The 23,745-nt window shown below is 39.9% G+C and overlaps 1 protein-coding gene across 1 annotated transcript; it reads right to left on the reverse strand.

Annotated features, from left to right (window-relative positions):
- Positions 1–1,606: 1,606 nt before the first annotated feature.
- On the reverse strand, positions 1,607–23,745 carry cd82b (CD82 molecule b). The gene is made up of 9 exons (XM_067590125.1): positions 23,587–23,745; positions 17,906–17,978; positions 16,615–16,687; positions 10,981–11,105; positions 8,806–8,880; positions 6,653–6,751; positions 5,971–6,144; positions 4,748–4,831; positions 1,607–2,447 (listed from the first exon to the last, which is right to left on the reverse strand). Exons 2-9 carry the CDS (start codon positions 17,966–17,968, stop codon positions 2,370–2,372), a joined length of 771 nt encoding a protein of 256 aa, XP_067446226.1. The 5' UTR covers positions 17,969–17,978; positions 23,587–23,745; the 3' UTR covers positions 1,607–2,369.

Consider the following 23,745-nt stretch of genomic DNA (forward strand, 5'->3'; position numbering starts at 1 on the left):
GGGAAATAATAAAAAAATGCAATAGCTCAGAGGTTTAGAACTTGCAAGGTAGCGAAATAACTAATTTCTTAAGAATCTGCATGAAAGACATAATTATAGCTGCAGCTTCAGCAAATCAGCTTCTAAAACATTATTCCACTGATGAAGAATCTTTCATTGTACACTTTAAATCTATTACAATCTATTTGTCTTGCTCATGTTGTCCCAATGCATTTTTGCCTGAGCCAATGACAGTTGAGTATATACTGCCATCTTGTGGTTGCCTTCAGTATGACAACTGACCTCCACCAGACTTGAAATAGTAGCCAGCTTGACAAAATTTCAGTATGCATGTCTCTTACCACTGTTAGAACTTGTTTTTAACAAATACGATGAAAGAAAAGACATGTAGACTGGATTCTGGTGGATTTGAGTTTATTAATAGTTCTCAATAATAAAAAGAAATACACAATTTGTATTTTAAACATGGCTTAAAAGGTCCACGGACATTTCTTTTCCTACTAAACGAAATCTTTTTTTGTAAAAGTGTACAAAACATTTTAAAAACACAACAAAAAGTCTTCATCTCTTATTAAGTTAAATTAATGTTTCAATTTGGAGCTCAGGCAGACACAGCTGTTTTTTTTAAAAAAACGGGCAGTTTCCTCCGTCTTGTGTTATTGCAGCATGATGAACATGATTTGAAATGACTCGTGTGAGATGGTATGACAAAGCTACTAACCACATTAAAGTGCCAGCTATCCACTAAATTAACCATAAATTCAGCCATAATAGTGTGTTTGAAATGAAGCGGAAGGACTGAGATGATGAGGTGGATAATAAGTGGGATGAGGAAACTCAAAGCAACATTTAAATACTTTTGTAGAACAACTTTAGCAAAGACAGCATGAGTTCATGAACAGTCATTTTCTGGTCATATTGGTCTCCGAAACAGCCAATCATGCGCAGCTTTCAATGTTTGTCTCTACTCTTGTTACCAATAATTTAAACAAGGCAAACTTCTTCTCAGGAAACAATCAATCATGCAGAGAGGGGAAAATACATTGTGGTCACACAGCTGCCATTTTTATAAGTTTCTGCCACGACGGCAAAAAAACAAGTGAAGGCAAGTGTGAGGAGCTTATTTAAAGATGTCCAGTCGTCTGTTCACAAATTCAGGCTATGGAATAGATGCTAAAACAAATAAAATACAACTTCAAGAGTGATGACAGATTCACTCTAACTGGTCCAATTAATCTGATTCAGACCAAAATAGTGCTGACGAGGTGCTGTGGCAGCCACATTCTGTACATCATAAACAATAGAGAGGAAGTGAAGAACAATAGGACTCTTAAAACAAGAGCATGTGGGTGACTGCTTTCCCATATAAAACGCTGACCAAGCACCAAAGTGCCATAATCCCCTACCAAAGACATACTGTATATACACTAAAAAAAAAAAAAAGTTAAAAAAAACAGAGATGACATGAGAATCTAAAAAAAAAAGAAATAAAATATTCACTCAACACATCATACACACACTTACTTCATGCAGAACTAGTCACTTTGGAAGCTACTGGTTACCAGTCAGACACACCCAAGAGGAAGACAGAGATGTGATTTAGAGATGCTATGATGGATAGCGGGAGGGGGAGGTGGGTGGTGGTGGGTGTAAACGGAGGCTAATATCAGGGCTGCTGTGTACAAGGAGCTGATGACAGAGGCCAAAACCTCCACCACAGCAGCCCTGCCCTAGCTCAGCCAGGGGCCTCTCCTCCACCCTCTGCACCAAAAATACCAGCTGCAGGATCATAGAGTGGGATTTATGGTTGTAAGCATCTACTACGCACCCACCCACACACCCTCCCCATCTCCCTCTCATCTCCCTGCCCCGGAGTCAGAAGATGCTCCGTCTCTCAGCTCACCAAATGTCACTAAAGTGCTCTCTCTACTACTACGTTAAGCGCTTCATTGAGGTCAGCAAAGGAAAACAAAAATACACAAAGAATCTTTTCATACATGAACGTTTGCATAGGTTTCCACTGAAACATACCACCTAAACATCATTATGGTTGTCTCCTTAAAAAAAAAAAAACAGAAAAATGATAAGACAACTATGTTAACTTGCAAACTATGTCCAACAAGTGTGTCAAGCTTGATTGAGAGGTGTGTGTTTGTATGTGTGTGTGTGTGTGTGTGTGTGTGGGACATATGGGGCGTGAGAAATTTGCACAGCTGTCAAGGCAGGAGAAGCTCAAATGGTAGAGACAGCTGTCTTAATTTTGTGTGTGTGTGTGTGTACGTTAAGAGTGTGAGACAAGGAGAGAGAGAGAGAGAGAGAAAGAGTCCATCCATCTGTGTGTGTGGTGTGAAGCTGGATCTGTCTTCAGCTCAGTACTTTGGTACTTTGGTATAATCCTCCTGGACAACACTCTTGCACAGACACATGGAGAGGATCATCCCGAGGAGCTGGAGGAAACAGAGTTGTCAAATTAGTTATCAGGAGTTGAAACTGACCAGCTAAGCACTCACTCAAACATATATCCATGCCGAAGAATAAAAACAAAGAATTGAGTCATTTCAAGTCTGTCTTAAAACAATACTTACATATTACATGTATGTTGAAAGTACTGTAGGGCTGAAACTAACACTTAACCTCATTACAAACTACTTGAGTAATCGCTATTAAATGCCAGAAGATAGCAGGAAAAAAAAAAAAAATCAGTTTCTTAAGGCCCAGGCTGAGCCCAGCTCATCAAATTTATTGTCAAATTTCTTACTTTTAAGACAGAGAAAAGCAGCAAATCCTCAAAATTGGAAGTTGGAATAGATTGTTTGGCATTTTTGCTTGAAAAAAAGACTTGAACTATTACTTGATTAACAAAATAGGTGTCCATTTTCTACTTAACAACTAATCAACTTGAATTTTTTCTGCTTGAGTTGAAAGAATTGGTTGCTGTAGTCACTCCTCCTCCTCTCTATACTGGCCATGAAGTAATCCCTTTGTAAAATGACTCCACTGTGAAAGATGGGGAACTAAATCCACCCTCCTCATTCTGTGCAAAAATGCACTGTTAAATTCAGCTGAAGCTAATCTAAGTTAGCCAAATCAGGTGTGTTCTTCATCCCAGACATCATGTGGAGGGTTAATTGCTGGTTTTTCATCCCAGCAACAAATCTACAGGTATCCCTGAACCACAGCTGTGTCCCATTTCCAAATTATAATTCTAAGCAGGGTTTGAATATGTGGTGTGTTCATACTGGAAAAGTTACACAATAAAGTATTACAAAGAAAAAAAAAACTCCCTCCCACTCCCATAATTAAATGCACAAAGGAAATGGTGGAGTTGTTCACAGCTGCAAAAAATTAGAAGTAATAGTCGATGGTTGGTGAAACAGCTCCAGGGTCATCTCAGAAAACAAAGTAGCTACTACATTTTTGGAAAATTCATTTACTTTCTCTTTGTGAAGTTTCACTGAAAGTAGCATTTTAAAGTCAAAGTTTATTTTACGTCTGACCGTGCAAGTATTGTGTCATTTCCTGTCAGTACAACACAGTTAAGCTTGTTGACTTCTTGTATAGTCACAGCAAAAAATGTGTACTATAAAGATTTGTATATAGTGTATATTGTATTTAGTTAGCATGTAGTGTGGAATTAGCAAGTTAGCACTGTCCAGGGAAACACAAGTAGGTCATTTTGTAACTTTAGAAGATACCCACGTGATTTGTCTAACTCAGACTGCTGAATCCTTGAAGTTTATTCAGCTGAACTAAATGGACAACAAGCTTACCGCAGTAGTCAATGTAACCGGTGTTACACAGTGTTCGGACCTACATCGATTACATGACTTGCCCATTGCCCCTACTGTCATTTTACTTGTTTCCCCTCCTCTTTATAGAAATAAAAGCCATTCAGTTAATTCCATTTTATTTAATTTTCGCGTGTCAGTGCCCACGTTTATCAAGTACAAAATACTCTAATTTGTAAAATACTAAGCATGTTGTCAATACTTAGTCAGACGACGCCACAATTATAAACTGAAAATGTTTGCAGCAGCAGAGTCACAGCACAGAGAAACGGAGTGAGATGTCTGTCCTCCCTCCTGCTCTCTGCTGTAAATACACGTAGCTGTTCGCGAGCAGCTACTCTCATGTCTCCCCGGCTCTCTAGGCTTGTTTTCAGCAGAAACTCTCTCACTCTCGCTGTGTCTCTCTCTTCGGATGACAGGCGGGTTGCTCCGGTTCTGGTTCTAAGCGGTGGTCTTCCTCTGGCTCGTCCCCGCGTCTGTGTGCGTCACAGCCTGGCTGTACACGGAGGACGACCTGCTGGTGTTCCTGAGCAGCAGCACCCTGAAGTCCGCCGTCACTAACTCGTAAGTAAGGGGAAGATCTAAACTAAAATTCTAACGTTAAATATCAAAGTAAGCGCTCTACAGATATTGAGCATCAGCAACGAATATCATATCTTGTAAAATGTCCAATGCAACCTGTGACACGAGCTTCGTCAGAGTTTATTAACCGGTGGTAAAATTTCCTCACCGTGGCATCCCTAATGGACAATGCATTTTTCCATGTTTTCCAATTATTGTGAATTTTGTCCCCCATCGTCCAATAAGAAGAGATGTCTTACAGCCAGTATGGAGAGAAAGAATGATTACAGCTACCAGTAACTCTTTCAATGTACACTGACATGTAAATGTCGTATTAAAATAGACTTGAAAAAATCTGAACCTTTCCTTTAAGACTAGTGTGGGAGAGAGATAGATACCTCCACGACTGCCACACCGAAACAGATTCCCAGAATAACTCCGCAGTTTTCCAGGAGCCATTTCTCCACACTGGTTACACAGCCCTGAAGGGGAGAACAAGAGAGGAAGAATGAGTTTAAGAAAGACACAGAAAGAGAGGGGTTGCAGGCCAACATGCGGAGGGAGAGATGAATGGCTACGTGATCCCAGCCGGACATGAGCAGAGCCTTTTCAAAACACAACTGTTGGCTTTGGACTGAGTCACTGAGGGGGAAGAATAACAAGGCTTAGCTGAGCTGAGAAAAAACATTGTAGAGAGAGAGAGAGAGTAAAGTTTCTGAAACACGCAGACCAAACAACAGCACAGTAGAGCTTTCCTGGTGTTTGAACAAATCTCACAGCACAAACAACGTGCCTCAGCTGTTGGTATTCACTGCACTGATTAAGTGAGACCACAGTGCCACACTGAGCTGGCAGCCGGAGTTACACAACATGAGTTGAACTGACTTATGTAATGAGTAAAGGTATGAGGTCTATCAGAACAATGCAGGCTGTACTGTAGCATTGTTCACCCAGCTGAAGTAACGCCAAATAACGCTGACCACGGTCTAGACTTGGAACTGTTAGCATTCACAGATGAAATGTTCAGATGGCGTCAAGGTGAAAATATACGTTATGTTCAACTTTGTGGTACCACATAGAGATGCTGTGAATAAAAACAGAAACATCTAAACAAAGGGAATGTCTATGTATGAAAATAATCCAGGATGATCATGGGCAATTAAAATTAAAGACTCACAGCTGATTATCAACCAAATCTCTAACATTGGCAACAGAGGAAAAACCCTGCATGAACTAAGAAAAGTCCCCACTGTTAAGAAAAGTGGTTGGTTCAGCAAAATGAGGCAGACTGCAGGCTGAAGTGCAACTGCTCTGCACAGCAGTCTGAGTGAGTGACTGCAAAAATCATGAACCGAGGCCGAACAGTTGAAGGAAGGAAGGATTTTACAACCAATTGTACACTCCACACAAGAATTATGATACTCTATGACTTAAGTTTATATACAAATACTGTTGGACTCACTTTAGCCATGCCAGCATTGACAATACCAGGGTGGGGACTGAAATTAGACTATATTGGATCAATAGCTGTTGGCTGCAGTAAATTTACAACAATGATTTTCAAAAATTACATTCAACTTAGTGCAAAAACATCATTGCAGATTTGATCAGGTTTGTGTACCGTTTCATAGACAGGTGGTTCTGCGGACAGATGCTCACACAGGCCCACGGCCTTGATCTCGATGCCAGGCAGGGAATCGTTGCGACAGGAGCATGAGTAGAGGTGCTGGGAGCTGTTCTTGATCACCAAGTTCTCTGACCAGTTGCCTGGACCAGTCCATCCACAACACTTCATCTGGTCATATGAAAGAGAGGAAGGGTGTGAGAAGGATGTGAAAGGAAGGAGATAAAAGAGAACTGCTTACTTAGAGGTAAAGATATGTTTATATATCGAGTTTTTTAAATGTCAATTTCTAATGCATTGATCACCACAAAGAAAATTCCAGTCACCTCCACTGTATTGGTGTGTGAGGCAGAAAACTTGAAATCTAGGCACGTAAAACTTAAACAATCTGCATGGCTAGACACACGGTATTTTGGCCCTATATAATACACTGAGTGGAACATTTGACTGATTTTGATGGGTTGAGAATTCACACCTTTCTAAAAATATATTCACTCATGCTATGTGTCAGAGTCACACCAGATAACAGCTTGACCACATTGCATCCGTGACTATAACACTGTAAATGTTGACAGCATTTAGTAACTAGCTTAAGTAAATGGATATTCAATTTGTTGGTTACATAAGTCTTTCGTGTGATTACTATTTAAGTTATGTACAGGTTGAAGAGTCAACTCACCGTCTTCTGAACGTAGTCCCAGGTGTGCTCTGTCGTCCTGTTCTGGCCTGTGTAGTTGATTATCATGCCCTTTATGATGTTTGACATCTCATGTTTCAACTAGAAGTGAGATGAGAATAGAAAAGCAACAAAATGCAAATGGGTTAATATGTGTGTACATGTTTGTCTGTAAAACATTAAAACCGTCAGCAGATTGTCCACACACAAATTCATGTTTGGTGCAGGGTAAAGAGAAAGTGCTGAAAAAAAGAAAACAAACACACCCACACTGACTTTTTTTTTCTGACTTTCTAGCAACATCTGAACTTAATGTTTCATATGGCTACACCACGGGTGGTACTGGCCTGTGAAGTTCCATGCTGGGCTGAAACATTGCACAAGCACAGCTTAGCAGGAGCATGATTCTGTGTTTATGTGTGTAAAACCACAGAGCGCTGGCAGCTATGTATCTTAAGAGCTCTGTCAGAGATGAGCGAGAGCCTCACCCTATTCTGGGAAAGGGCACCACCCTGCCCTGTGGTAAGCCTTAAACACAGGGAGCTCATCTAGGGCTCAAGAGACACACATATACAGTACACACATGTGCATATATACATGCTGGAGAGAAAACAGCTGAAAGGGTGACAGCAGCCTCCACCTAACCGACGGAGTCCGACAGGGGTGAGGTTTATCAAGGGAAAGGCTTTTTAAGTGCTGGGAGGGATTGCCGTGTTCAGAGTTAAAAACCTGCCTGAAGAGCGGAGAGTGTTCAAACACAACACACCCTTCACATGCTGTACAAACAAACAAGACTGGTTCTATTATTTAAGGCTGGTTCTATTATTGGTTTGACCGCTGATTAATTAGAAGGAGGAGAACCAGGACAAGGAGAGTTCAAACTGTAGTTCAGTTTGATGATCACCTATTTCACAGTGTATGGTTAGAGATGGCCTGATGCTCCACAGGTTATAGAAGATCTTTTGCACCTGGGGCTGTGAAACCCTCGAACAAAATTTGCATGTATTATGTAATACTGGATACATTTTTTGGAATCCACCTCTTTTGTTTATTTCTTCTGTGGTTTTGTCTTTCATTAGTCATGTTTCAGGTGCATCACCTATTATCGTCCTTTTTGATCAATTTGTACTATTTCTGTTGTTGTCTTTTAACTTAGGCTCCTGAGCAACGCTAATGTCTTCTTGGTTGCTGTGTTAGTTTATGTGATTTGACCCATCTTGAATTAAAAATTTTATTGCATAATTTTGGTTTAACTTTTATTTAATCAGGTAAGTCCCACTGATGTTGGAGGAGGTAGACCTGGCCAAGACGGCAGCATAAAAAGTTGCGGACAAAACAATAGAAGATCAGGCAACAAATATAAGAATAGTAAAATGAGCACAAATAAACTCAGAATTGAGACTTGTTTTCTGACTTTTCTTGTGTATTGATGACGAAGAAAGTTTGATTTGTTTGGTTTTTTTTAAAAACAGGCTCAGAAAAAAGACTGAAAAACTTGGAGTCAACTCTGTGGAGTTAGTAAATCCACCTGTAGGGGGCTCTGTGTCATCAAAGACTTCAGTAGAAAGTGGTTTCAGTCCCTAGAGTGATAATTACTGTCTTTGAAGGCCAATGTTAGACAAACCAGTTAAATACGTCAGCATATGACAGCAGCTTTAGCAACACTTGCTCACCGTGAATTCGTTTGCCCTCTCTCTCTGATACAAAACTACACAAAGGGAGAACTGAGATTACAATGGAAACATCCAGTTTAAGAGCCTGCATGCCACTTCCTCTACAGTTGCCACACATCTCCTTCAGTTCACCTGCCCAAACGCACTTTCCATCAGCATCTCATGTCACATGGGTCAAAAAACAACATCCTGTCACTTGCCGCTCGACCTATGAAGCTGTGTTTCATCACAGGAAGCTGTGGGCTCTCTAATGGGTTTAGCTGAGACTCAAACGCAGCTTGTCACAGCTGTGATGGGGGGGAAGCACAAATACCTAGTAGGCCCCAACTGTACCAATGGGATGGAGAGGACATGAGAGGTGGGTGTAAAAGGGTGAAAGAAAACTGAAAAAGACAGAAGAGAAGAAGACAATTTAAGAAAGAAGGGAGGGAAATAAAAAAACAAAACAAAAAAAAACACAGTATATAAGGGCTGGGGTCTTACCCGATCTCTCTGGAAGTAAATGAGAACTCCAGCAGTCACCTGGGCGATGAGGATGAGCAGGAGACAGGTGAAGTACTGTGGGGGATAATTGGAAATGTCATTATAACTACATCCACAACCTCTTCAACGGGCTGACATTAGTGTAAAAACTGCAAATGATGGCATACCCCCAATAGAACAAATTTTTAGAAAGCCCACATTATGTGTATAATAAAAACAAACCAGCAAAGAAGAACACTCCTGGGCATTTTTACCTTTCATTTTCAATTGTCTTTAATCTGTGTGGTGAGATACCACGTCTTAAGCATAATCTCTGAAACCTTGTGGTGTGTGTGTGTTTGTGGCTGATGGGGGGGGGGGTCCTCTGCCAGCTGGTTAATGTCACTGAGAGAAGTAGGTCATGGCAGTTCTTCAGTTAACCCCTAGCAGGTTTAACGCTGTAGAGGTCACACACCCATCCCCACTCTTGTTGTACCCCCTGCATCTCACTGGCTTATCCCTGTCACCCCCACCCCTCTGTAAACCCACACATGCTGCGAGCCCCAAGCAGCCCACACATAAGCAGAAATGCTTATGTGTGGGCTGCTTACTGTCAGCAGAAATCTATCATGTGCTCTTAAGCAATGCTTAAGATCTCAGGCAGGTGCATTCATACAAATGTTTCATGCTAAAAAGTAAGTGTAGCTTTTATGTTTTAGTAGTACAATAACTTAAAGTAACAAGTACAAGAAACTACTATGCTTGATTTGAGAGCTGCACTGCTGAGAATCTAAAGTATTGTTTTGGGGCATTATTATGCCTTTTTATTAGAGATTTGACAGTAGAGATGGCAGCAAATGAGGAGAGAAGTAGATGAGGAAAAGCATGTAGAAAAGGTCCCTGGCAGCAACTTTAACCCCCTAGATCAATGATTCCCAACCAGACATACTTCTACCCTAGGGGGTACTTGTGCAATTGCCAGAGTATGTGGAAAGATTGTAGAGTAGCTCATGTAATTTGATAAAATAAAAAATCTGATTTGATTCAATACTGAGTCAGTTGAACACACACAAGTGTGAAAAATTGTGAGAAAAATGGGCAGAGAAGCAAGAAAAAACTGTTAGCTAAAAGTCACGGCTAACTGGTTAAAATAAATAGCTGAAAGGAGTGGATAGCTAGCTAGCAATAGTTTGCTAAATTTAGCTAATATTTCAACCACATCCATTCCTTTCAGCTATCTATTTTAACCAGTTAGCCATTACTGTTAAAAGTAACAAACAGTTAAAAGTAATTCATTATTTTTAAAAGTAATAGATAAATGGTTGAAAAATTGATAAATACTGTAACTGGTTGCAATAGTAGAAAGTAATGGATAAATGGTTAAAACAGCTAAGAGTATTTAGATAAACAGTTAGTTAGCTATTGGATAAATGATCGAAATAGTAATGGATAAACAGTTAAAGTAATGGATAAAAGGTTGAAATGTACGGCTTCTGCCAATCCAATTGGTAGTAATACAAATGCAAAGCTAACCAAACCAAATTAAATATTTCAATGTTTAAAGCTGGAATGCAGGACTTTTACATATAAATGAACGTCCGTTACATTCAAGCCCTTGCCAGACGAGTTTGCACAATGCTGATTAAGCCTATCACCGCCAGGTAAATCTCTCTGTATTGTAAAGTAAAGTAAAACTATATAAAGTATACTGGAATTGTATAATCTGATGTCTGGTGCAACTTTACACTGGTAGTGATACAATTTACTTCAACCAGCAGTGACTGATTCCCCTCAGATTTGCCAGGGAAAATACATCATGTTGGCATCATGTCGACAGTGTTTGTGTAATTACTCTCACTGCCAGAAGGGGGCAACAAAAGTTCCGCACTGCAGGTTTAAGCCTTTCATAGTATTAATAGATAAATAAAGTAATATGCAGTTTTAAATCAATTAAGATCAGCATGACAGATGGTGTTGAGAACCACTGTCCTAGATCATCAGGCCACCCCATTTCTGAGAACTTTATTTTCTGTCTCATCACATTTCCTGAGAGGTCATGTCTGAACTGTGGTCAGGTGGTACGTGAGTTTTATGTTTGTTCACTGGGAAAGGGTGTTAAACCTGTCACCCTCTGAGAGAATGAAACTAAGCTGTAGCGTGTTAGCATTAGAGCTCAAAGTGAATGTAATTCCTCACCAGACCCAGCAAACAACGAATTTCGTAGATGGCTCCAATGCAGCCGAAGAAGCCCATGGCCATTGACAAGGAACCCACTCCGATAAGGATGTAGGAAGTCACTTTCACCGTGTCTGACGACTCCTCTGGAGAAAATAGACAAAAAAAACCAAACAAAAAACCACAGGAAGAGTTCAATTCACACAGAACCACTGAAACTTACATGATCGCTGCAAATATACTAAACACTTGCTGCAAGAGTTCTATAGCAACAGCTTTGTAAATGTTAAATTCAGTTTTCTAGTTAAATTCATCTACTTTTTAACAAAAACCAAAAAAATGCAATGCATCATGTGCAGCAATGCCCTGACCTCTGCTCTTGTTTTTCTACTTTAACCACAGTGTGTGCCTCCAAACAAATTCAGCTCAGAGGTAGACCTCGTTCACATGCAAAACCATTTTGATACAGATGGTTACAGTAATCCAAAAAATGCTTTGCACAGCAGACCTATGTTTATTTCAGAACATTCTGTTTTTTTCTTTGCTCCCACAAAAAGATTATTTTAAAGGGGACCTATTATACTATCCCTATTATGCTATTCTGTCATATATATAATGTTACAATGCTTGCTCATGGGGGATTTGTTGGGTCTCTGTAAATTAAAGAGTACAGTCTAGACCTACTCTATGTGAAAAGTGCCCTGAGATGACTTTTGTTGTGATTTGGCGCCATATAAATAAAACTGAATTGAATTGAATTGAAATGTCGAATGTTCACATTAAATGTGGTCAAAGTGTCAAATAACGAGGTAAACGTATGATTCAGACAGAGGGTGAATTGAGGGGCTGCATAAAGGGCCAGTATAAGATAAATACGGATTTTTTTCAAATGTGAATCATGCAAACTTGCTCTACTGGAGTCCCAGAATAAAAATATAGAGCTGAAAATGAGCATAATAGGTTCCCTTTAATAGGCCACCGGAGAGAGTTGGACCAAGACAAGTAAATGTGTGGCAAGATTAATTGATTTCCCTCTTTGGTATGTAGAACGAGAGAGATCCAGGAGGAGGGAGGCAGGGACTGAAATGGAAGATTGGAAGGTTGGAGAGGAGATAAACTGGAGCCAATATGTGGCTGTGTGTTATCTGGGCTGGAGGAGCTCCAGAGAGTCAGAGCTCGGTCTACAGATGAAGCCAGAATCTGAGCTCTGTGAAATTGCTCCAACTCCTAAAGATTCCCAAGCCAAGCAAACCAGCCAGTGCTATCAGATACCTCCCTCCCAACCATTTGTGAAGAAGCTGACAGACACAGCAGCTCCTCCACCACTGCTTTGTGAATTGAAAGCAATGTTGCCTCTTGGCTAGTTCACTAGAACTCTTCATAGATGTAGTTCCCATTTCATATTAGCTGCTCATGCTTTATGCAGCTATCATCATACACAGTATACAATCTGGCACATTGACTACAGAAATTAATGATCACACAGACTATAAAAACAGCCAAACTAGAGTATAACTCTACATAAAGAACATTTGTCCACACATGAATCAGAGAAAGACTACATTATTTACAAAACACTTATCACCAGCTTACTGTGCAGACCACAACGGCCTTTATATCTCATCACATACACTCATTATCAGAGGATGCAGGCTGTGTTACTATCCTAACATTTTCCTACCAGGCCCCAATTCGATGGAATAAACCACACACTATTGAAATTTTTAAATCAAGGCTGAAAACCTATTTATTTTAACTGCCATACAACTGAACCTCCAGTTACGAAACAGTTACTTTCAAGTGTAATTATTTGCTTGTAGAAGTTAATCATTGTAAAACAGTTAGTTACATGTTATTCTACAAGTGATCTATTTTTGCCTTTAACAGACAGTTGATAGTAGAGAGACAGACAGAAAACTATGTTTTACAGATGTTTTCTTGTGTAAAAAATAATTATTTAATAGTATGTCATTTAGCTTTGTCCCCCAGCGGGGGATCCAACTGATGGCATTGCAGTTACAGGGTATAAATCATAACCCTTGGGCCAACAGGATACCCTGTTCTACATGTGTTAAAAACAAAATACTTTATGTACATCATATTGTGTACAAATGTAGTGACCATGCACTTCCTATAAACTTATTTCCTGTCAATATTACTTACAACTGGACACAAAATACACATGCATGCACCGAGAGACGTGAGTACATGCATGTACGTACATCGCTGACTCTATATGGGTTACCAGAGCAGCACATGTTGTGGTGACTTGAGAATAATTGAAAGCTAAAAGTACCGGGGCCAACATATGTAGAGTGTTTATGTGGCTACAGGGTAGCATTTAAAGGGAGGCAGACAAGCGTACTGTACTGCATGTTCTATATCCAGCAGCATGTTATTTCATTCTCCCATATACACACAGAACATCTGCAAAAGGAACAGATGTCTTTAGGTTGCTTAAAAACAAGAATTAGCTTGAGAGGAGGATTTGGGGAGCTGCTTAAAGCAGAAGTCTCAGTCACTACTGACAGATCATCAGTCAAGAAATTATTCAAACTGGACTGAACATGAGGGGTGTTAGTCAAAGACTAATCATGTTATGCGAGTCGTGCAAGACACTCTGAGACTCTAGTTAGCTGCATAAAAGATCAATATCTAGAGCAGAGGCAGAACAGAGAAAGAAGTGACGCAAGTTTCATCGCTGAACTGGCTTTTGCAAGATACATCGATTGATCTTTTGCTAGATACAATGACTTCCAACACAGTAATTAGTCTCAATGTTTGCTGAAAGGAGCAGAATTATTTTACTAAACTTATGTTCCACTGAATCAGTAATAGGGATGATTAGCGACAGTTATCTATTAGTCCAGATGATAAGCCAATCAGCTATGATTATTAACTGTGGGAACGAAAATTGTGATGTTTATGTGGGTCTCCCTGGAGACCAATGCTTAGATGAAACTTGTTCCAGTAAAAACACACACCCTGGAGTTAGAGGAAACGTCATGCAACACTAATGCAACCTCAAAAACTGTTCTACACTGTGACTACTTCTGACATTTTGTCGAAGTAGTCAAAGTTTTTTAATATTCTTGGCAAGTTATACATTAATTCTTTAGACTATTTCCTCTCACATCATGTCACATCAGCTGCAAAAAATCAAACATATTCTCTTTTAAAACTCAAATAGTGTTTCCTCTCAGACACTGCCAGATTTATCAAAGTTGCAAAAAAAAGGTACTTTACAAGCTTCCTGTTGTAATGCTAGCATCTGTGTTCTTCTGTTCCTAATCCTAAAACATACAATTCTCATGAAGTCAGCATGTGTACGCCTGGTTACTGTACTGTTCTGTCATGCACTATGGCACGTTTCCATGTAGGTCTCTTTTAAAATAGTCCCTCTGGTGGTTTTCATGGAACTTTCTATTTAAAGAGACAAGAATTATGGTGCCCTTCAAGAAAGCTGCTGAGGGAGGAGGAGGACTGTTGGGTATTGTAGGTCCTTCTGTAAACACGACCAGAACCGAATACTCAGCTTGACAATATGCACAGATTTAAAATGTAAACATAAGTGGATCAGCTTTGCTTTCAATTTCTACATTGAAGCAGTCCAAAGAAAAATCATTTTCCAACCAAGTTCTCTTTCCTCTGTTCATGACTTTGGAAAGTTTCAGAATGAATCTGCGAATGAACTGTGCTTTGGCACACTCTCCGGCTCTGCTCATAGACCTTCTCTCCAAGGCTGACTTTTGTTTAAACATAAGGCAAGCTGTGTTTTGGCAAGCACCATCAAGATACACTCAAGACATCATTTCGCTGAGGTAAACTATTAACAGTGCGATGCAGATACAGAGGAGTGAACATTGAGGGGGAGATGCCCTTTTAACTGGAAAACAGGGGGGCCCGAAACCAAAATATTCTCAAAGTTCCCCCGCCTGAAGTCATTGGGACAGCTGCAGAGGCCTCTATTAATATAACTCATAAAGAATGGAAACTGAAAACACAGAGATCCTGTTTATGGTCAGGCAATGGTACAACTTCTGAGGGGAACACAAAGAGTCAATAAACAGAGCTGCCTGCAGCTTTGGTTTTTGATCCTCTATGGAGTGGCAAGACATTTCCACTGAAGTTCCAGGGATCCAGGGAGGAGCTGAGGTTGAGCTGAATACAGCAGAGGAGAGGTCATCAAGCCCCACATAGGAAGGGATATCCTCAGGGTATCAGTGAAGCGGGATCTCAGCTATCTCTGGAGGAACAGCTGGATTATCATAACAATAGTACTGGGGTCGGCAGGGATGATAGATAGTGTACTGCCTTTTATACTCTGCAGATAAGCAAACTCAGCTCAATAATGACCTTGTAGTGATTCTTCCCAGGGCGGTGACCTCGAGAGCAGAAATATGAGCAAGAGGAAGACAAGACTCGAGTCTGACTGGTTAAGGACACAAGGTCAGTTCAGGTTCGTCAAAACGTCAGCCTCTTAAAAATTCATTAGTCAAAGCAGCACAAACTTCGAGCCTAAATATAGATTTCTCCAGCTCCGCTCAGCCCTAAGAGATGGGCCTTAGTTGTAGAGTGCAAACAGAGGCTAAAAAAGTCAGTGTAATAGCAGTTAATCCCATAGTCAGACTGGCAAAGTGATGCATGTTATAACCACATCTGAGGCTGATCTGACTGGCTTAATGCGCATCATCAGACCTGGCTTTAAAACAGACGTCATACATGCATCTCTCTGTGTCTCACTGAAATAAATTCTTTATTTGATTTCCAACACGTGTTAAATTGCCAGATAATAAATTGAAGGATTCTTCTTTACAGACTGGTGTTGGGAGAAAACTTCGCTGCCGCTCTCGGGCAATGCTGCATCTGGGATGAATACACTGAAAGCATTTATAAAGAGATTTATGGTAGCTAAGAGTTTCCATCCACGGTTCCCTGTTCTTTCAGGCAAAGCAGGAACTGAGTTTCATTATGCTTTCTTTAGCGTCTTCACAATAGATAACAAAAGTATGACACATTGTTGTTTATGACAGAGCTGATAACTTTGCCTCTTACAGCATTCCATTTGGAGGCTTAGTTTCTCTCTCACTGTGCAGTGTCTGCAAATAGATCTGTGTCAACATCTGTGAGGGTGGGAGATTCTATCTGCGCACCTCTGCCATCTGGGGGACTGAGAGAACAGGCAGGTTCAAAGTACAACTTTGTGGAAACTGCGGGGGAAAGAAGCTGCTATTTTCCAACATAAGATGAAACGACTTGAAACGCCTTGATAATCGTGAGCCTGACACCTCCCCTGACTAACCTACTCCCCCCTATTCTCCACAGATGTGTCTGTATGTCTACAGGGCGACTTTTCAGTGGTTGAGGAAGTCATGAAGTTTCATTTATGAGTCACTTTTTTTTGGTTTGGTGTGAACATCCCTTTGTGGTTCCTTGGGAATGAGTCCTATGGGATAAAATCCACATAAACTGCGCTGAGTAGGCTAAGGGTTTTAGGATTTGACAAGCACATTCTCCAATCTGTATTTCCCCTTCTACTGTGCTCGGACTAGCTCAACTGACATTGGTCAAAAGTGCTGAATGTTTGCTGAGTTTTATCACTTAAGAACATGACAGCAGGACTGCAGGTGTGTGTGTGGGTGTTAAAACACTTACGTAGAACAGCAATGAAACTCTGGTTATCGAAGAGAACCCACAGTCCAAAGCCCATGATCAATGCTCCAAAGATCTGTGAAACAGAAGAGAGTCAGACACCATATCGTGTATTAGAATTGAACAGAGTCTGTGCTAGTGTGTCTTATTTTTGTTTCCTCAGTCTTTCACATCTGGGATTAATCAGATCCCAACTCTTCTCTCCGTCTGCTTGTGTCTTTCTCTCACAGCCATGTAAAGAGGGACAAAGGATGTGGATAGCATCAAGAAACCCACTCTGCTGGTTTTTCTCACAATTAACACCCAACCAACCAGCCACAGAGGATTTACCACCCATTCTTCAGTATCCCAACAGCAAAGTAAGCCTTGTTAAATAAGGAGACAATCACAAATGAGAAGACAATTGTCACCTCTAGATCAGAACATTTTGGCGCTGGCGTCTGAAAGCCACAGAAAATTATCGGCTTTACCTCTTTTACCCTTGTAATGAGGTTATGCAGTTCAGAACTTCTATGTAATTAAGAGGGCCCTTGTTTAGAAGCGGTGGGGCACCATAGTGGGGGCAAAATCCATAGATGAGAGACTGTGTTGATTCACCAGCTTCCCCCCTTGAACCACTGCCCCTCCCCAACCATGCAACAGTAATTAGAGCCCTGGTAAAGAGCTGTTCATTTAGGGGGACTGTTGAGCTCCCCAGCAGCCATCATTAGCCAACCACTTCCTGGCTTCCCCTAGTCTCCACTAGTCTAATCTGTCCACATGGACAAACACTGACATAGACACACACGCTTCCTATTAGACACCAGTCGAGTGTTCACATCAAAAGGTCTGTCTCAGGTTTACAGCTGTGGACTCATTGGAAAGGTCTGGACATCCTCGCAGAGTCAGTTTTAGGAGTCTGGGGTTTTATCAACCCCTGGACTTTATGCTGTGGCCGGTGTGAGAGAGATGGCAACAAACAGAAACCATCTGCTGTTGTTTAGACGTGGCTGTGCTGAGGTGCTCTGTTATGTCTTACCCCCGACAGAGTCACAGAGACATTTCCCTATGTGTCTCCACTAATCTCTGGTCTTATTTGATGATTATTCAAGTAAAAGCTGTCGCTGAAAGGCATCTGAAAGCACAGAATGCGTCACAAGTGTCAACTGAAAGAGCGAAGCATACTTATCTTTTTATCTACAAAAGCCACAAACAAAGGTGAAGTCATACGATGGGGTTTTGACAGTGCACGCAATAGATCTGCAGTTATTGCAGCATGGCCATCAAGAAGTGACAAAGAAATGTCATTACTTACAAAGAAGAGGAGATTGAAGAGGAATAGAAAGTACTTGGTGACTGTGATGCATCCTTTCCCCATGGCTGCGCTTCTGGAAGACAGAAGTAAACAGAATTTATTGGTTAAACTGAACATCAGATGGTAATTTTGAAGAATAATGTGAGTGTGAAAGATAAAAAGAAAGAGACAAAAGACAAGACACAGATGGAGAAAAGACACAATAACAAAAGCTAGCCTTGAGATACTCTTGACTTTATAGCGAGTGAGCCACAAAACAAGGACACAGGAAAATCTGCACAGTTGGGTTCCTGACTAAATGCAGCTTTAATCTTCAAAGCAACAACATCCGCCTAATTCATTTTCACCGTGCACATTTTCAGTTTTTAACAGCCCAACCTGCTCTAATCCCTATCTTTATAAGACAGTAATTAGCCTGTTGTCTTAAAATATTAGCTTTTATGACAATTTTGCATGCTTTCGAGAGCAAATTTGATAACAAATATAGTTTTATTCTTGACAAAAAAGAGGAACCACCTGGGTCACTGGTGGACTGGAGGGAAGACTACCACACAGTGTTGAGTGGTGAGATCATGATGACTATGTGGAGACCATGACATGCTAAGGTCACCACAAGCAAAACGGAAACAAGCAGAGATATATTAGCCGCAACAAGCTTGGTGTGATAAACTGAATTTCACAGTCAACTTTATTAAACATTTCAAGCCAAATATACAAGATTTATGACCATAACCAGTCAAGTTCAACAGGCCTGGCTGATGTCATACAACCTCATTGCGCACAATAATGTTGTGAATCACAGCGAGCTCAGAACTGCAGCTGTCTGACCTTTTAAGTTTGGGCATGTTACAGTGACATCCGCATTGTTTTACATCACTTTACCTCTAACTCATCTATATTTGGGTTTCTGATGCACTTAGTTGTACACACGAGAGCACAAGCCTACACATACGACTGCAGTTCCATGACTTTTCTGTGAGAAACATTTTCCTTTGAGAAACAGCTGTAGGCCAGAGCAGCACCACACATACAGTACAGTAAGGACACTTCACGAAACTCTCTGGCAACATGATTCAGCCTGTGCTCCAGAAGTCCAAAGAAAATATTTACCACAACCAGACCTTTTTCCTTCACTGGAAGCACTGAAAATATAACCAGCCATTGTGGTTATTTGAGGAGTCTGAAAATATCCTCTGAAGACAACTCCCCGTGTATCAGATGACAAGCTTTCTCTTTTACATCCAAACTGTAGGCTCTGTCTGTCATATTGTGTATTTAGTTATATTTTTATGAGTGTACTACTTTTGGTAGCAAACACTCATCACCTAAAGTTTATTGTGTATAATTTCTTAAATATATAGTTACTTAACCTTTAATGGGAGGCAATTACTTCTAAAAAGTACAGTAATGTCACTTTCTCCAGAGACAAATATGTTGCATTACCAGTTAAATTACTTTTGAGTTGCTTTGGGAAAACACTCAAATAACTTGCAGCATATTTACTTTTCAGGGTTTCTCTCATCTCTCAGTCACATCTGACGGTTAGACTTTATCTTCCCCCCAGTTGATTAGCGTGCACAAGTGAAACGTTATGCAACAGTATCACAGCAGCCACAGGAAATAGAGCCTAATTTCAGTATGAAACTGGATTTTAAAAGAGAATAACACTAATTTAAAAATGCTATCACACTTTTAACTTGTCAAATGTTTTTATCTGTGTCTGCTAATTAAAATTGACACTTTTATGTGTAACACTTTGTTATAATAATACAGTAAAATATTCCCTTAAAGCACTAGTAATTAAAACTATTTTTTTCTTCCTTTTCCTCTTCTTCTTCTTCTTCTAGTCTAATCTGCCCAACTGGATTTATCAATAAGTAAGATGGATATAACACACAAATACATTCAGAACCATCACTAGAACTCTGGTTATTTAAAGTAAACAAATGCAAATATGACTTTAACATTACCACCTTTACTGGGCCATTAAATATACTTGATAACCTAAATACCAACACAATTTCATGTTTACAAAAATGGACCCCCTACAAAGCCAAAACCACACAAGAGATACCCCTGCAAAGTAGATAATCCTTAAAGGAGATTGCTGGTCTTTATGTCTAGATGGTGAGCAGAAGTGCGGATTAAAAAAGGCTTAGTTATGACTATCATTGTTGTGTTGACTGAGTCTCATCCATCTGAAAACAATCCTTAACAATGCCTCAATGCTACTTATTATATTTTTCAAACAACAACTTAAATAGGCTAGCAGGCCCAGCCCAGTTCTCTCCAAAGCAGCCAACTGACCATATTGAGGTTTACAGTAATGCCAAGCCAAACACAAATAAACTCACATTTTTGCAGAACTTCCATGCAAACTCACATATTTAGCAGACAAACTGTGGGGCTGTTTTATAGCACTATTTTTGCTGAACCAACCTAAGCAAGTCCAATCACACTGGACTCCCTTAAAGTGAATGACAAATCTGTTCCAAAGTGAAAAAAAAAGACTGGAAAGTGTAATGGAAATTCAAAGCAGAGTCAAACAGTCTCATTGTGACCATGAATAACAGTAAGAATTTGCAATTTTTCTGAAATCAGAAGACACTGGAGTTTGACAGAAATATGAAAGGGGAAAAGGGTTAGAGGAGGCTCAAGCTCGTTGTGCAAAAACCATGCATAGAAATTACTTGCCACGAAAAGGCTGCAGATGAATCACCTGAACTTTCCAAACTCTGTTACCTCATACTGCCATTTACCCTTTAGAATTTCCCTCTTTACGGTTTCACATTCAGTTTGTTCACTATCAAATAATGTTTTGGGTGCACTGAAAGATGTGTTCTTTTATTGTACAAAGAGCCAGTTCACAAACATGGGGTGCAGAGGTGATTATGAAGACAGCATAAGTGGCAGATGGCATTAAATGTGCCTGTAATGGACCCAGCATGGATCAACTACAGCCCTGTTGTGCTCAAAAAGGTCAGGCGACGTGCCAACCAAACCTCCATCTACCACCTCCTTCTATTATATTCATATATGACCCATTTACACATCTGTGAGGGCATGGCTCTGGCATGGACCTGCATACAGCATACTGGTACTAAAGCCCTTAATACCACGCCATCATCTGCGACAATGTAGTTTATCTACATTGTTGCTATGCAGTCCATTATCTACAGCTGTGTTTTGGTGACTAACCTGACAATGTGAGTTGTTTGAGTAAGAGGGAACAGCATCACCACTACTCTATATCTAGAAAGATTTGGTGTACATTCAGTTTGGTGAGTAATACTGCACCCAGCAACAAGCATGACAACAAGGGCTTGGCAGTAATGATCTTTTCTTTCTTATCTGATTATCGTTTATGTCTGTAATGGCTTTTATTCATCTAGGTTTCATCATTTGAGGTGTTTCACCAGTATATTGGTATCAACAAAATCATTGGGATGGAGGGGGGATTCTGATTTATTTTATGACACTATCATAAAGGGATGAAATTTCTCACAGGGGTTTAATGCCAGGTAATTTACCACCCTCCAGTGGGCCTTATGAAGCATCTAAAATAAGTGGCAACAACAACACTGAAAAGACCACAACTAGCTTTCACATAGCAGTGGGGCTGGGCAATATATCAATATTATATTGATATCATGATATGGCATAAGTGGTGTCTTTTCCTGGTTTTAAAGGCTGCATTACAGCGAAGTGATGTAATTTTCTGAACTTACCAGACTGTATTAGCTGTTCTATTATTTGCCCACTTAAGTCATTATATCCACATTACTGATGCTAATTTATCAAAAATCTCATTGTGTGAATATTTTGTGAAAGTAATAGTCATCCTTACAATATTGTCGCTATCAAGGTATTTGGTCAAAAATATTGTGATATTTGATTTTGTCCATATTGCCCAGCCCTACATAGTACTACTAGATAGTACTGATTTACTGATTTTGTCTTCACATCAAAAAATAGTAACACTACAAGTAATCAGGAGCAAAATGGCTTAGTCTGACAAGAAGCCAAAACCAAGCCCCATTTTATGATATAAACCAGAAGGGTGAATACATCAGCTAACTGCAACAAGCTGAAATCTTTTGGACTTTTTGTGGTGGATTTAAATCACTAAAATAGATGTTTTTATATGTCTGCAACAATCAGCACCCATGATATTAAAGATAATACCACTAATAACCTCTAAAAGCAATCCACCGACAGTGCTATACTATAGCTTTTGAAGAAACATCATGTGCATATATGCACCCGCAGAATAAACGGCCAGTTTAATGGTGATGGTGGCTAATGGATCATTTTGCCTAACCCAAAAGCAAACTCTTACAAATGAACATTGTAGCAATTTAAAATTATGCTGTTGAGTTGATACTTTACTAATCACTTCTGCAGTCCAAACTAAATATAATTTAACCACAGAGAAAGGGTGGTGAGAAGACAATAACAGAGTTGAGAATATATTTTGCTTGCCCCATGAGGTGTGCCTCTGAAATATGTATTTCTGCTAGCTAACCACAATATTGCAAAAAGCTCACACCTAATGCAAGAGGACAGCAAGACCAATGTGGTAAAAGGATGTTGCCTCAGATATGGAGGGTAACTAGGCACTTTTGTCATAGAAATAACTCCATAAGGCTCACAACTTTTTTCGTTTCAAGCCACCTTTTATAAAAATATATTCTATTAAAAATAAGTCCCATAGAATACCCTCTAACAGATTTTTTAAAATAAAATAATAATAAATTATATAAAAAATATTATAAAATAACTACAGAAGACAGCTGTACACAAAACTAGGCTGTTGCTAAAGAATGCAGTGCTTTTGTAACAGCACCAGCATACCACTTTCAAAACAGGGGGTTATTTAAATGTTGTTTTAGCACACAACACAACATAAAATATGCTAGTATTACACTTTAAAGGTAAGACTCTGAAGTGAAAGGAAGTCATCCTGACATCCTAAGCATATTCTTTATGTGGGATAATTAGCTGGAATCATGACCCAGGAGGTTCCTCATTTGTACAACTATTGACAATATCCGTTTGTGGTTTCCTTACGAAATTCTTTAAAGACCGACAGCACAGGAATTACATTTTGGAAAACAAATCACAACATGAATACCAGACAACATAATCCAGTCGTTACACAGGCGTTAACAGATAACAACACAGCACAAAACGGCAAATAAGTTAAAAAGTGACCGCAGCAGGCAGGTTGCTACTGTGCCGTCAACTTTTAGCACGTGTTTAACACTGAATAATAACTTGATGAAAATGAAATAATGGCACTTTTGCGAAGGTTAGCTTAAAGGAAGTAATTGGTTTATTTATTTCAGGGAGCCCTGGCACTTTTACTTTATAAATTACCTAGCTTAACGCCAACTTCTACGTACAGTAAATCAATTCGGTTAATAGAGTTAAAAGACGAACGTTTACGCTAACGTCAACCGTCAACCTCACCGACGTCGCTTTATCCTTTACAACTGCCGTGACGTGTTTACTTAGTAGAACGTTTGTCATAAACGCTTGTTCAGGGATTAGCAGTTTAGGCAGAAAGTTTTCTAAAAGACAAAGGAGATGGCGGCTAATTTACAACAGCAAGTTTACATATTCTACCTCAATCTTATATTATGACTAGCTAGACAGAGGTAAACATGATAAACACTTACTTTGTCTTCTTCAAAAAAAAGTGGGAACACTTGGCTGGGATAGTCGCCTGTCTTCTGTCTTGCTTGCTGTGTGACTGAACCCGTTTCTGCTGGTGAGAAACAAGATGTGTGTATGTCTGTGAGAGAGTGTGTGTGTGTGTGTCTGGGAAAGAGTTCACA

The sequence above is a fragment of the Thunnus thynnus genome, chromosome 5, assembly GCF_963924715.1.
Source record: "Thunnus thynnus chromosome 5, fThuThy2.1, whole genome shotgun sequence".
Taxonomy (NCBI): Eukaryota; Metazoa; Chordata; class Actinopteri; order Scombriformes; family Scombridae; genus Thunnus; species Thunnus thynnus.

What these genes read in the sequence shown, in the direction of transcription:
- cd82b (XM_067590125.1), bottom strand. Translation starts at nt 17,968, where the DNA reads ATGGGGAAAGGATGCATCACAGTCACCAAGTACTTTCTATTCCTCTTC. An exon ending in TCTTCAATCTCCTCTTCTTT is followed by an intron (nt 16,688 to 17,905) that starts GTAAGTAATGAC and finishes TCTGTTTCACAG; the next exon opens with ATCTTTGGAGCATTGATCAT. An exon ending in TCGGTGTGGCAGTCGTGGAG is followed by an intron (nt 2,448 to 4,747) that starts GTATCTATCTCT and finishes TGTTTCCTCCAG; the next exon opens with CTCCTCGGGATGATCCTCTC.